We start from the raw sequence: 13,717 nt of genomic DNA, 5'->3' as shown, positions 1-13,717 counted from the left end.
GGTATGTAGCTTTATGTTTGATTTTGACCATTTAAGTATTTTTCCAGGTAGAAAATACTACTCCAGAAGCCTATGCATAACCTGTAATTTAGGAGAGTTATAAATGGCTGTTGCAGAATCAAAATAAATATTCATACATCATTTGTTTGACACCATACGGGTACAGTTTTTCTGCACTGTTTCACTGTGTCTGGGTACCTCCCAGTTAGAAATTGAGTTGTGCTTTAAGCAGTAGTAAGACAAAAGCTAGGTCACAGTAAATAACATTATAGCTTTCAGTCTTAAACCTCATTTTCATGGCTTTAAGAAGTTAAAATCGGGATCATTAGGATAATTATTTGTAAAGTAATTTTTTTTTAATAAAAATAATAGACTTTATATATGTATGATACATAATCCCTGCCAAGTCTTCTCTGAAGTGGTTTTTCATATACACTATAGAATTGATGTTATTAGACCGAAATACATAAAGGTGATATTTCTCCAATTCGAAACAATTGTAACAATTTTTGTCCAAGAGAAAACAATCCCAAGGAGATTTCAGCAGTGGAGTTGTAAGACCAACACATATTTCATTCATTCAGAAATCTATGGTATTATTTGGGAATTACATATTCATTTGAATTACACAAAATGAAAATTGAATTCAGATTGAATTATGCAAAACGAAGTCTGCAACAGGGATTGCAACTAGACAAACTTTGTCTTACTGGGTGGCAGATTCTATAACACAGTTCCAGCATAGTTTGGCTCTGCATAAATAAGCAAGTCCTAGCCATGTTGTACAGTAGTTGGCAGACAAGCTTATTATAATACCTTTTATCAATGTAGTAAGTTCTGCAAAATGAACAGGACAATCTCAGAGAATGTAGGGGAAAACTTTTATGAAATTACGTTTAGGACAATAGCTGATAATTGTCTTATGTACAGAAAGTTCCTCTGAAATGTTTTTGCTTCTATGATTTTTTTTTTTCTGTTGTGTATCCAGATATTCTTTCAATATCTCTTTTTTTTTTTTTTTTTTAAAGCCCCTCTGGATATTTTTGTTAATTATGGAGTCAAATATATTCTTTAATAACACAACTGTGTATGCATTTGTCTAGAAACAAACCAGAAGGCTTCCTTTACTCCTCCAAAGGGCTTGTTGTTTCCAATTTTTTTCTCTGTTTTCATGTTACAGTTTTTTAGGAAGTGATTTAGCATCACTGCCTAAGGGTTATGTGTTCCATGTAAAGCATTGCTAGAACATGTTTTGATCTGACAGTAGGTTCAGGTGTAGATAACTGGGTCTCGCTAAGTGCAGTTTGCTGCTTTATTTTCAATTATACTGGAAGTACAGAAATCAGTGTGTACTTTCAAGACATGGTGATCATGAAATGATTGCTTTTAAGTTTCTCATCAGAAGGACCTTCTGGGACTTCTGTGTGGCACAGAGTAGATGAAAGCTGTCCTCCCCCCACCCCAACTCCTATTTTCTGTTTTCTTAAATGAAAAGCTCTGTTCTTGGAAGACGGTACAGTCCACTTGGATAAATAAAGCATCCACAAGAAATTATTTTGTAGACCACTAAAGCAAAAATTTAAGCTGGGGGCTTAAGGGCTGAAGATATTTTAAGTACCCTGGCTCTCTCCTGGCTTTTTTTTTTTTTTCCTTCCAATTTCTATAATCTCATCAGTATTAATAGTTGTTATTCCTTTGTAGGTTTTTTTAATGTTTCTTATTTTAATCCTATAGAGGTTTTTTTCCTAATTAGGTTTTTAGACTCATAGCAAAATAAGGTTAAAAATAAGGCAAAATGAGGCTTCTTCACTTTATTGAATTTGTAGCGACTTGGGGTAGTATCCATCTCGCCTTCTTTTAGAGCTATGATTATAAATGACTGTAGTTGAGGTGCTAATCCTGAACTTTTCCTATTATTCAATGGGGAAAATCTGGTACTTTAACAGTAATTCAACTGCTCGACTTCAGCTGTTTACTTTAGTATTAGATGAATCATGCCTTAGGACTCCTGTGGCTTCATCTGCATTAACTATGAGAGAACCTGAAGTGGAAGGACTAGCTCAAATAGAGAACATCTACACTGTAGGTATTTAATGAAATGCAGTCTCATTCAAGGAACTAAACATATGACTAAGTAGCTAATTACTGTTTAAATCTGCTGGCCTTTAATGAGACAGACATATTATAAAATTGGACCTCTTTTTCTATTTAGAGCAATCATTTGACGTATAATATAAAACCTCTAATATCTGTGATTCCAGTTGAGAAGGTAATTTTCCATACAGCGCATATACTTCAATTGCAATTTGGTAATATTTTATATATTGTCCTGCATTCAAGAAGTGTTAGATATCAGACATTGTAGTAAGGTACAATGGACCCCTTAGATTGTCAGTCATTTCACTTCAGGGCCTAAAGTGGATGAAAGAAAGATTCACTGCATTTTCATTTTCCATCCTCTTGAACATTAGAGAATTAGAGGATTCATTTTTGCCTTTGTGATCTTTAAATATTTTCAACTCCACAACTGGGAAGTTATTTTCCATATCATGTGAAGAGTTGTTTGCATATTATATTTGAGTCAATACGTGTAAGGCAGTTTTTAAAAAATTTCACAGGAAAAAAAAATTCATTAAGATGGGATTATGTTTAGAATATGTTAGTCTTGTAATGGTAGAGTTAGTTTTTTAATGAGTATTTGCTGTGATTTAATGCAAATGAAACAGCTTGGAAATTATTTGTAAGCTTGTCGATAAGGCTAGTTACTCCATTATCCACGCTTATTTTACCAGCAACAGCAAAAGAAATGAACGTTGTACTCACTAAAAGTGAAGAGGCTGTACGATGGAAAATTGAAAGTGCTTCTCAGAATCACTCTGCAAAAGGACTGAGTCTGGATGTTCAAATTGACCTTACTTCTTTAATTTATAGGGTCTTTATTTGAGGGTAATATTAACTAAGACTTCCCTGGTTTTCTGATTTTTATGTTTAATAAGACGTCATGTACAATTTTCATATAAGTGTGTTTGGAGGGGAAGGGATGAAGTGGTAAGTCTTTAAACTTTACTATTGACAGGGTTTGCAGAATTATTTCAGGTTTGCTACTATTCAGTAGTAGGAGTTGCCATGGACATTGCAAGCTATGCATCACTCAATGCTATTTGTTACCGAACAGATTTCTGTTTGCTGGTGTGGCCTTCTCCCTCTTTTCTCCATAATACAAGTTGTCTTCTCCTTTATCTTTAGTAGCAGACTGATAATGACTGCCCCGTAGGATGTGTCTAGATCCATTTTTGCTAACTGTGTCTGAGGCCACTGTTTGCAACGATTTTAGTCAGACTTCTGCTTTTATAATATGCATATATGAACACCCCGTTATATATGTTTTAGCTACAGAAGTACATATTTATAGAGTGTCTTAGAAAACTTTCTTTCATGTCATAACTCCAGAGCTAAATCTACTATCCCTGTGAAAAATGTAAAGGTGCGCACATAGTCCTGTAACATGCTTGTCCACTCACTTGCAAAATCCATGCTCCGTAACTGAAGGGAATAAAATGTTTATGCAACACGTAGTTGTAGAATGTGGTCAGTCAGCAACCTAATAGATACCTGAAATGCAACTTAGTGCACCTCTAATTGTTGTCACACATTTTCTTCCCTATCCAGGAAATGGCACTTTTTCTTCTTGTACTATTTGGTGATCAATTTTTTTTTTTTCCCCTCCATGCTTTTTTCTTTTCTTTTCTCTCAAGTTTTTATAGAGAGACTCTATTATGCTTTGTTCTCTAGTTTAGCTTGCAGGTTGTTTCCGTCTTGTAAAATTGTAGATTTTAAAGGGATTTAGGAAACAACGTAGTTGATATTTATGATACAGACATCACTTTCCAAAATTGTCTGAGATCATCCACATTTTCCAGGAAAAATTTTTGTTGCAGAAGATGAAATTTCTGATTAAGTTTTGGTGAAGACCTTTATATTCTGTAAGGAATATAAAACTAAAAATGTCATTCTTTGTTGGGCAGAAAGCCATTTAAATTTTAACTGGGGAAAAGCTGAGAGACTGGTTAGTTGTCGACTGCCAACAGCCTCGCTGACATTTCTCTGTTCGAAAAACTGGCTGTATTTCAATTAGAGGCAGCCTGTTAATACAGCCCAAGAAGTTTGTAATGATGGGATTTAGGTTCTTTTCATTTAGTAGCACATTTATGTCATGAACTTCAGTGCCTAGTACCGTGTTCTTTAAAGGAAAGTATTTTCAGTAAAACTTCAGTAAAGCTCTTGTAGTTAGAGAAATAAGCAAGCTTAAAGCGGTTTCAGTAGAACAAAGATAACGTGTGAGAAAGTTTTGGCAATTTCCATAGGGACAAAAACTAAATCCATTGTGAAAAAGATTTTTCTAATAACTCAGTTGGATACAATAGCTTGCCAGATTTCAGAGCTGTCTCCAGCCTTCAAGGGGTAGTCTCTAGACCTCATGTTTTAAAGCACGCTGAAAGTAAGAGTGACATCTCCTTTATGCCTCACGCAAGCAGAGAAATTTTACAGTTTCAAAGAAGAGGGAAATACACGGCAATTAAGAAGGATTTTTCTTTAATCTGATGAATTGAGGTGTTCTTGATATTTGATATGACTACTGAAAAGTATGTACAAATTTTTGTCTATTCACTTTGTACTTGTGAATCCTGATCTTCTGAGACTAGCAAGATAGAGTGAACTATGCTATTATTAAGTAATGTTAATGTGTTGGAAATCTCTATTAAAATGTACTGTTTAAATATTTCAGATGGAAATTGACACAGCACTAAGTGATCTGGAAGCAGCTGACTTTGCAGAGCTGGTAAACGTTTTTTGTTGTTGTTTACACTGCACAGTATCTCTTTGCCTTGGTGTCATATTCAGTAGTTTAAAAAAGCACTAATTCCAACTCATCCACTTTTTTTAATCAAGTGAGAGTCAAAGTAAAGGTATATTGCATTATTCTTGTTTTAAGATAGCTCAATTTCACCCATTCTGTTTATCCTGAATTTCTCTCCATGGTTAACATCATAACTGTATTATAATCCTAGCATTAGTCACTGAAAACCTATGATTTACTATAATTTAAGTCTGTGGGATGTCTACAAGGACATTCAAATTTCAATATAGCTGATTATTGTTACATTTCTTTTTTTGTATAGATAACCGTCTCCTTCCCAAGCAATTGTGAATAAACCTGAAACTTCTATGGAGCACTGAGAACTTAATTTTCCAGTTTACAGAAAGCAATTACAAGTCATACATATTTTTAATACTGTAAAAGGAGAACATAGTGATTTACTGAAGCATCACTTGCTGTGCATGCTCTTTACTGCGCTGTATAGGACAGCGAGGTGTAAACGTAGTGAAATTTCAGTTTTACTTTCTAATGAAAGAGCTTTCTTAAACTCATGTTCCAGAACAGTTATTTAAAAATTATTTTCTTTATAGGTATATTATAATTGAGCATAAAGATAACTTGTTTGATCACATATTTAGCATAACAATTTGGGACATACATACTCTTAATTACAAAAGATACTTAACGATTCTTAAAACCTAAAATACAAGGTAGGCAGACATATAGTCCATCTTGCAAGTGAATAAAAAAAAAGAGTCACTGTACTAAACAACCTGGATGATTATTTACAGAAAGCAATGTTTATAAGTTGTAGTTTATTGCACAGAAATTGATTGCACGCACTTCATTTAAAATACACTATATCCAACTAAAGATAGTGTTACTAATCTGAGAGCACTGGGTATCTAAATTAAAAGATCAATGAATGGGTATATTTTGGGTAAAATGTCAAATACTGGAAAAAAAATGCTTTGACTTGCAAGTTTTACTCTAGGAGGGCCTCTGGTGTCAATAGTTATGCTTCAGCTACTTTGCTGCTAAGATCTCTGAGAATTAGTATATCCTAATAAAAATAGTTTATGGACAGATAAGTATTGAATAGGAAATCTGTTATTTTGAGCTGAAAATTTTAGTGACACAAAAATCAATAAGGTATTGAAACTCGGTATTTTACTTAACTGTTCACTATTAACTGCTGTACTGATAATAAGAAGTGGTCCAAAATGAAAGTATTAAATAAGATACTGATTCCAATTGACTGGAATTAGTTGACTTGCATTGGGTAAATAAAACAAAAATTCTGAATTAAAAATTATACCATGCTTTTTTTTCTTCCCCACAGTCTGAAGATTATTACGATATGAGAAGATTATATATGATTATGGGCTCTTGTCTCTTCTACAAGGTATTATTAGTGATTAATGCCTAAAGATTAGGAAAATGCATCTGGAAATCTAACCCAGTCATGGAGTAACTCTTTTCTGAACCTCACAAATATGAAATAAATGTATGATTCCTTTAAACATACATTTCTAGTAACAGACCTAAAACTCAAAAACCATAACAGAAAAAACTGATGTCAGGAAGTGATATGTACTATTATGATCAGTAAGAACAAAATACTTGTTTGAAACTGTCTTATGGGAATTTTGTGGCGTGTGATCCAAGGATTGGAGAGAGAGTAATAAGAAAGTAATAAGAGTGAATTTAGGTGAGACTTTATGATATTCTCATAGGAATTTTTTTGTTCATTGCTATTTTTTAATAAAGATAACAGGTGATCTATCTTTCATCTGTCTTTAAATCAAAGACTTGAGAAATTGGATTGACAGCTTTTTTCCCTTTGACCTCATTTATTTATCTTTATTAAATGTAGACAGTGTATTCAACAGTATAAAGAGGAAGATAACAGTCTTTTCTTTGAGGAAACTTACATTTTAAGGATTTTGTCGTGCAGTTGCTCTTTATGGTGGTAGTGTTATGAGACTAAACTGTTAGCACAAATGGAACTGCACAGTATCTACTATGACAGCACTTTAACTGTAATGCCCTTAGTGCTAGAAACACTGTTTTGCTATGTATCTTCTTGAGAAATTTTATTAATTCCAGTGAAAGCTCAGTATTTTTGGAGAGAGACTTAAATGAGAATTAAAGCACCTTAACTCTGTAGCTGTTTTGCAAGCTGTTAAAGGCATGCATTTCCCAGCTCCGCTTTGATAACTTGCATATATGCTGATGTTTTATTTGTTTATATTTCAGTATCTTGATTCGTCAGATGTGGTGCAAAAGCTCAGTGTTATCTGTTGTACAACTGTATGCAAAAAGACAGTCTCTGGCCAGAAAGCTTACAATCTCAATGCATGTGGAGCAGGGATATCTCTATATGAAAAGTGCTCTTAAGTGATAAGTGGTGGTGTTGTATTTCTTACTGAATACACTTCCTTTTCTGTGTTTAATTAAGGGTTACTTGATTGGTAATCACTTGCCAAAGGAAGATCTTATTGATATAGGTTTATATTGTCGGCACTATTGTCTGTTACCCTTGGCAGCAGAACAGAAGATTGGTCAGTTAGTGATATGGCGGGAAGTATTTCCTCATCATCATATCCAGCCATGTGAAGTTTCAAGTTTTACAGGATACAGGGAACCTGAAGCAAGATACTTTTTACTGATAGTTGGCTTGGTAAGTTGACATTTGCTGTTTGCCCATTCGCTGGTGGTCTGTTTTGCTGTTGTGTGTTGTCTATTGTTCAGTAAGATCAACACTTTCCATGCATTTTATTTAGTAATTTTACAAAATATCCGTATTATAGCCGTTTCATGGGATAGCATTTTTCAGAGGGTAGCATTTTTCATACACTTGTAAGGCTTGCAAGTTTAAATATAAATTCTCATTATTTTTAGGCCTTTTCACTTCAGTTGAGAATGTTTTTACTTGCATGATCTTGTATTTTCAGACAACTCATTTCAGAAATGTGTTTGTTTTTTTTTAAATGTGGCCTTCTTTTAAAGCAAAAAACTAATGAGTTTGTAAATGATAGTTTTTACAGTAGTTTTTACGTTTGCATGATTAACTTAAATAACATGATAACAGAAAGATCTCCTTGGACATGATTTGATTAGGAAAAAAAAAAACCTCCTCTGGAGATGAGGAAGGAGTGTTGAATATAGTGCTGTATTTTGCCCAAGTATCAGATGAGACAGAAATATAATACAGCACATACTGTATATTAAACCAAAGGCTAATGTTGCTCCCTCCATGTTTACAGAGACACTTTATGCTGTGTGTCCTGCTAGAGGCAGGAGGCTGTGCATCAAAAGCTATTGGGAATCCAGGACCAGACTGTATATATGTAGATCAGGTCAAAGCCACTATACTTCAACTGGAAGGAATAGATACCAGCATAGAGGAAAGGCTAGATTCTCCTTCCATTCCACCTTTATCTTGTGCTGACTGGTTCCTTCCTGCAACATGTGACAAACTGGAGAGCTCGACCACCTCACCCGTCCTAAGTAAGCTACAAAATACTTCCAAATCAGTAACCACTTCAGCAAGCAAAAGGACCCTGTTTGGTGACTCTTCCTTAACAACACGTAAGCCGAGCCCTACAAGGAACAGTGGAGGACCTGACCACGGTAATGAAGGTCCTGCGGAAGACGAAAGCAGTAATCCACAATCTGTAGTGGATCAGGTCTGAGAACAAAGACAAAGAGATTTGATACGGTTCTGGTGGGCTTGGGGGAGGTGGCAATTCTTTTAAAAACTCTAACTAAAGTAACTTTTAAATAAAGCATACTATATAAAAAAAAAAATCTAAGAGCCCCTGCATTCAGTAGAAAATACTTCTGTTGCCTTGGGAAGCTCTGGGTCAGCCTCACAGCTGACGCTTTTTTATTTTATCATTGCTTCTAAATATTTGTGTATTCACATGACTAAAATGGGCATACCTGCATTCGAATCAGCAGAAATAATTGGAGAACATCCCCAAAATAATAATGATGTAAACATAAGTTATCAGAACAAAATGCTGTACAGTTGTACAACTGCTTCTAATCCGTTTTAGTCTAAAATGGCTATAATACACATTTGTATAAGTTGATGCAACTGTTTGGGCCTTTTAAAAAATGCTACATTATTTCCTTTTAAGTAGGTGATTTGTTGGTTTAATTCTGTTCTTTCATTAGCTGTGTTTTCTCTGTTAGTTCATCTATATGTTTGTTTTTCAGGTCACTAGAAAAAAACATACCCTACCAAATCCATTTCACTTAGGAAACCTGAAAAAGAACCTTTCAGAGAAAGATACAGAACTTCTTAACGCTATCAAGTAAGAAATTGTTTTTTATTCAGCATTTCATTTTTAAGGTCATACTTGGATCATTTTTTTGAATATGCACAGATCACAGAAGTTCTTGCATAATTTTCTTCTAACCAAAACTTTGTTATGCAAGGATTTTCAAAAGCGAAGCTCTTAAATGGAGAGCTTAATTAGAAAAGATGACTGTTTCTCAAGAATATGTTAGTAGAATGTATGCAGATGTCCCACATATATGTCATCTTGGTAGTTCAAATAAAAGAGTTTTTGGACCACACATATACCTTGTGCCTCCCTGGTGTCTCTAGGCAGGTGTACAAAGGACAAAGAAGCCATGATCTTCCCAGTTCCCACTTGTTGCTTGTGACAGCACAGTCTGCTCTGGTGTTTTGCTTGAGATCTCAAGAAAACTTTCCTTCCCTCCCCCTCCCCCCCAAGCTTTTATTTCTCCTTTCTTCTTTCTCTTTTTTTTGTGACAATTTTTGAAAACAGAAGTGCAATACCTAACTAGTTCCATAGTTTTTTGGTTTGGGTTTTTTTTTTGGTGGTGTTTTGTTTTTTTTTTTTTTAAATTGAGTATTAACAGTCCAAGTTAGCAGGATTTCCTTGGTGTAGAAATAGAAGCCTTTTGAATGTCTGTATCCATTTTTGTACTCTATTGTAGTTACCAGAAGAACAATTCTGTCTTGAGAAACAAAAGTATATGGTGTTTAACTGAAATTTCTGTCAAAGTTATTTGAATATTAAATGAATTCTTCTATTTTTTGAAGGTTGACATCTGGTCCTGAGAATACCCTCTTCCACTATCTATCTTTGGAAACGATGCAAGGAATCTTTATTACCCCAACTCACAAAGAAGTAGCACAGCTCGGTGGCTCCATCCACCCTCAGTTAATTGAGAATTTCTATCGTTGCTGTCTTTCAATTCGTTCTATTTTTCAGCAGTCCATGAGGAAAGAAGTATGAAAGCTTTGTTTTCTGTTTTTCTATTTATGTTCTCAACTCAGTATTTCAAGATTGTTTTCACTTCGTTATTTAAATAGTTCACTAGCAGGAGTATTTGCATGTGTGTGGTTGTTTTTAAAGCTCCTGATATTTTTGCTGTTATGGGCAGGTTCTTTCTCTGACCATCCAACCAACTATGCATGCAAATATGGGTCACTCTCCCACCAAAAATGTCCTCAAAATAAATACTCCATGTCTCCAGTATAGTATTTTCTTATTCTGTTTCATATTAGGACTCGTGTTTGTAACTTAGCAAAAAGTTCACACAGTGGATTCAAGAACTGTAAGTAGCAAAAGAGGGGGGTTTTAGCCATTTTAATGCTGGGAGGGGATTTCAGATTGGCAGCAAAAGGAAATTTAGGCCCTCTTTTTTGACAAAAAATGTTTCGTATGAGCAGTGATAGTGTGGTCTCCCCTCACTGTGCTGTCAGGGTGTCTGAAGAGTGACCTGAAGAAGGCCTCTGATGGTGAGAGGGTTTTTCATTCTTAGTGTCTCTGCTCTCTGTGCTACCTAAGATTGCTTATACATTTGCCATCCACTAATGTCTATAACCGTTTGTTCACGTGGATATCTGTCTAGAAGACTGGCTATAATGATCTATTCCTTTTAATTATGCTACCAGCTCTCTTGGATTTTAGATTAGGTGGGATGCCAGAATAGGTAAGGCTTTTTCCCTTTACAAAGATACCAATTTGAGCGTTGCTCTAGACTTGGGCTGAAGCCTGATCCCAGCTGCCAGAGCTTTATGTGGGTACGTAGTATTTAGATTATACACTTAAAAATGGACAGATCGGATGTCAGCAACTGTACTGCCTTGTGTTTGATTAAAAATTTCTGTTTATTCCAAATGATCCATCTGGAGTAAGATGGTAGTAGTAACGCAGAAATCTAGACAATAGGTATAAGAATCAATTTATGAGATACTCCATTCAGATCAGACGTTTTGTGTTCAATGCATGCTTTAGTTTGCTGTAAGTCTGGTTTGTTAATTGCACAGTTGATTTTTATTGACATGAACCAAATTAGGATAACATTTCATCTCCGCTAATTTTGTGACCTGTTTAGTCCTTTTGGAAAAGAGAAATAATTAACTATAAACCTAAGTGGAATACTGTCTATCAGTTGCATTTTTTAGACCCTAAAGTGACGATCCAAGTGAATTAAATGAGAAATGGGAAATAACAGTACAAATTGAATGAACGCAGTCTGCAAAAAGCAGTATAACTTTTCTTAATGTTTCCTTGAAGTTACTGAAAAAGTCACTTCTGGTTAGAGCGATGCGCCTTGTAAATCGTCTAGGAATTTTTAAGTGTTACAAAAATAGGTTAATTTGGATTGTTTTGTCAACTGCATATGACACTGGGGTTTGGCTGAGTAGGACTTTAGCAATGAGCCATGTATTTTGGGCACTTCTGTTGGGAGATGTAGAAACCCAAAAGCAAGTAGAGAGAATACAGAAATATTTCTTATCATCAAATTGCCTTTGGTTACAACTGTTAAACAGACAGTTTATAGTTCAAACCAAAAAAACTGAATACAGAAACCATTCAACCATTAGGTGTAGCTCATAAAAAGTGAAAAACTCACACTTGAAAGTCAAAACTTCTGTTTTGGCCACAGCTACCTCAGCACATGCTTTTCTGGCTTCTTCAGATGCGAATACAGTAGGCAGCAGCTGGGTTCATTCTGCTCTGAAAATCAGAAATAATTGATGAACATGTGCTGCACAACAAAGTTTCTCTTTTAGAGAAATTTGAGGTAGTTTTTGCATGTTGGCTCCAACAATTACTGCTGAAATTGGCAGGTTGCATTATGTCATGAGGAAAACGTAAAAGAACGAATGGAAGTTTTCCTTGTTCATAGTGTATGACAAAAAAGTCAAATACAGAAATGTACTATTATACTGCTTATTCTTTGAAATAAGCTAAATATTGTTATAGTTTAGGATCCAGAGAATTGCACCAAGAATGCAAAATCATCGTAAACTGATCAATAATTAATTTTGCCTCACTTTTTGAGAAATGAAAATTCACAATTTAACTTCTAAATGTGTACAGAATTCTTGAATAAATTTTAAATTGAGCAAAAATAAGCCCTGTAATCTTAAACCCTAATATATATGTCACCGTATGTAATAAGCAGGCTTCATTTTCTTCATCATCATCTTAGTATTTTCTTACTCTTACATAAAATCTGAAGGAAAGAAGTTTTAATGCATATGAAAGTACAGACCCTCATAGTTCTATCAAATATCCCCTCTTAATACATAATTTTTCTTGAGTATTTTCAGTATGAATAGCATAGTAGAAGATGTGCTAAAATATAAACAAATATCAGCTCGGAAATTGCACGATAATGACCCCATTTTTTTGGTGGGGAAGATTATTAGACTGAGTACTAACATATTCCTTAACTCTTTTTCAGTAGCAGTATTAGCAAGAACAGGGTTTGAAACGATTTTACATATTAAGGAAAGATACGGGAAGGGTTAAGTCATCTATTGTGAAATTTCTTCCAGTCTATGAACTAGTAGTAATTTAGAATATGCTTTATGAATTTAATCCAAAGCATGTTTAGGGAAATTTAAAAGACACTTTCTCAGGCAAATATTAGCCGGTTTGCTTCTCAAATGCTAAAGTGCATTTCACTTTTTCTACCATTTTTGAGAAATTAAGATAGTTGTGATGTTTTGACCATATTTTTTCTTCTAGATCTTCAGCTCCCATATCTTCAATATTGCAGGCAGATTGAAAGGTGTGGTTTCTGCTTCTGCATATGGCAGACAGAAGTTCCTTGAGATTTTTTTTTTCAAGAAAACCTTTTCTTTCACCTTTGAAGCAACTGATTGGAGCAGAAGTTTCATTGGCAGATCCAGAGATGCCCTGGCTTAGCAACTCTCTTAAGACAGATTTGTTTCAAAGGGATTTCCACTCCTGTTTCCATAATCTCATCTCACTTCTCATGTTTCAAAAAGAAAAAAAAGATTTAAAGCTTGTTTTTTCATTATTACATACACATTTACAAAAGAGTAATGAACTTGTTTTGACTTCAGTGGGAGAAGCGTTAAACTAGTGACAAACCCTTTCAAAATTCCTCCTGTGTTTATCTCCATGTTCATTCTGGTCTTTTTCCCCTCGCATTTCTGATGAAAGATACCGTGGCTTTATTGGACTCATCGGACTGTTGAGCACCAAGACAGAGCAAAGACAGAAAAGTAGTTCTTGTGCATGCAGTTTGATCCTCACCAAACAGGTACCAAGAGTTCAGTTAGAAACAACTGGAACTTTTGCAAGGTTTATTCAAAAGCTCTGTACAAAACATAGGCCTAAAAACTCAACAAAACACAAAAAGGACTTTATTTTCTGTATATCTTATGCACTCATACTGAGTAAGAGCAAGAAAACACTCTGAGCGAAGTGCTTCAACTGTTTATTTACAAAAAGAAATTCCTGCCTGGCCAAGTTTATTCAACAGACTTTTACTATCACAGTTCTTAATTAGGGAGGCACACAGAGAAAG

General features: G+C 34.7%; 1 protein-coding gene across 1 annotated transcript in view; it reads left to right on the top strand.

Moving 5' to 3' along the window:
• Window positions 1-13,717, top strand: part of INTU (inturned planar cell polarity protein) — a 44,532-nt gene that overhangs the window by 28,231 nt on the left and 2,584 nt on the right. The window contains exons 8-13 of the mRNA XM_009579300.1: window positions 4,787-4,840; window positions 6,222-6,284; window positions 7,341-7,562; window positions 8,149-8,571; window positions 9,107-9,204; window positions 9,963-10,152. Of these exons, the coding sequence (XP_009577595.1) occupies window positions 4,787-4,840; window positions 6,222-6,284; window positions 7,341-7,562; window positions 8,149-8,571; window positions 9,107-9,204; window positions 9,963-10,152 (1,050 nt within the window). The remainder of the gene's footprint in view (window positions 1-4,786; window positions 4,841-6,221; window positions 6,285-7,340; window positions 7,563-8,148; window positions 8,572-9,106; window positions 9,205-9,962; window positions 10,153-13,717) is intronic.

This window comes from Fulmarus glacialis, unplaced genomic scaffold (assembly GCF_000690835.1).
Source record: "Fulmarus glacialis isolate BGI_N327 unplaced genomic scaffold, ASM69083v1 scaffold17686, whole genome shotgun sequence".
NCBI lineage: Eukaryota > Metazoa > Chordata > Aves > Procellariiformes > Procellariidae > Fulmarus > Fulmarus glacialis.
Note: the sequence above shows the minus strand (reverse complement) of the source record. Positions and strands in the feature narration are given on the sequence as shown.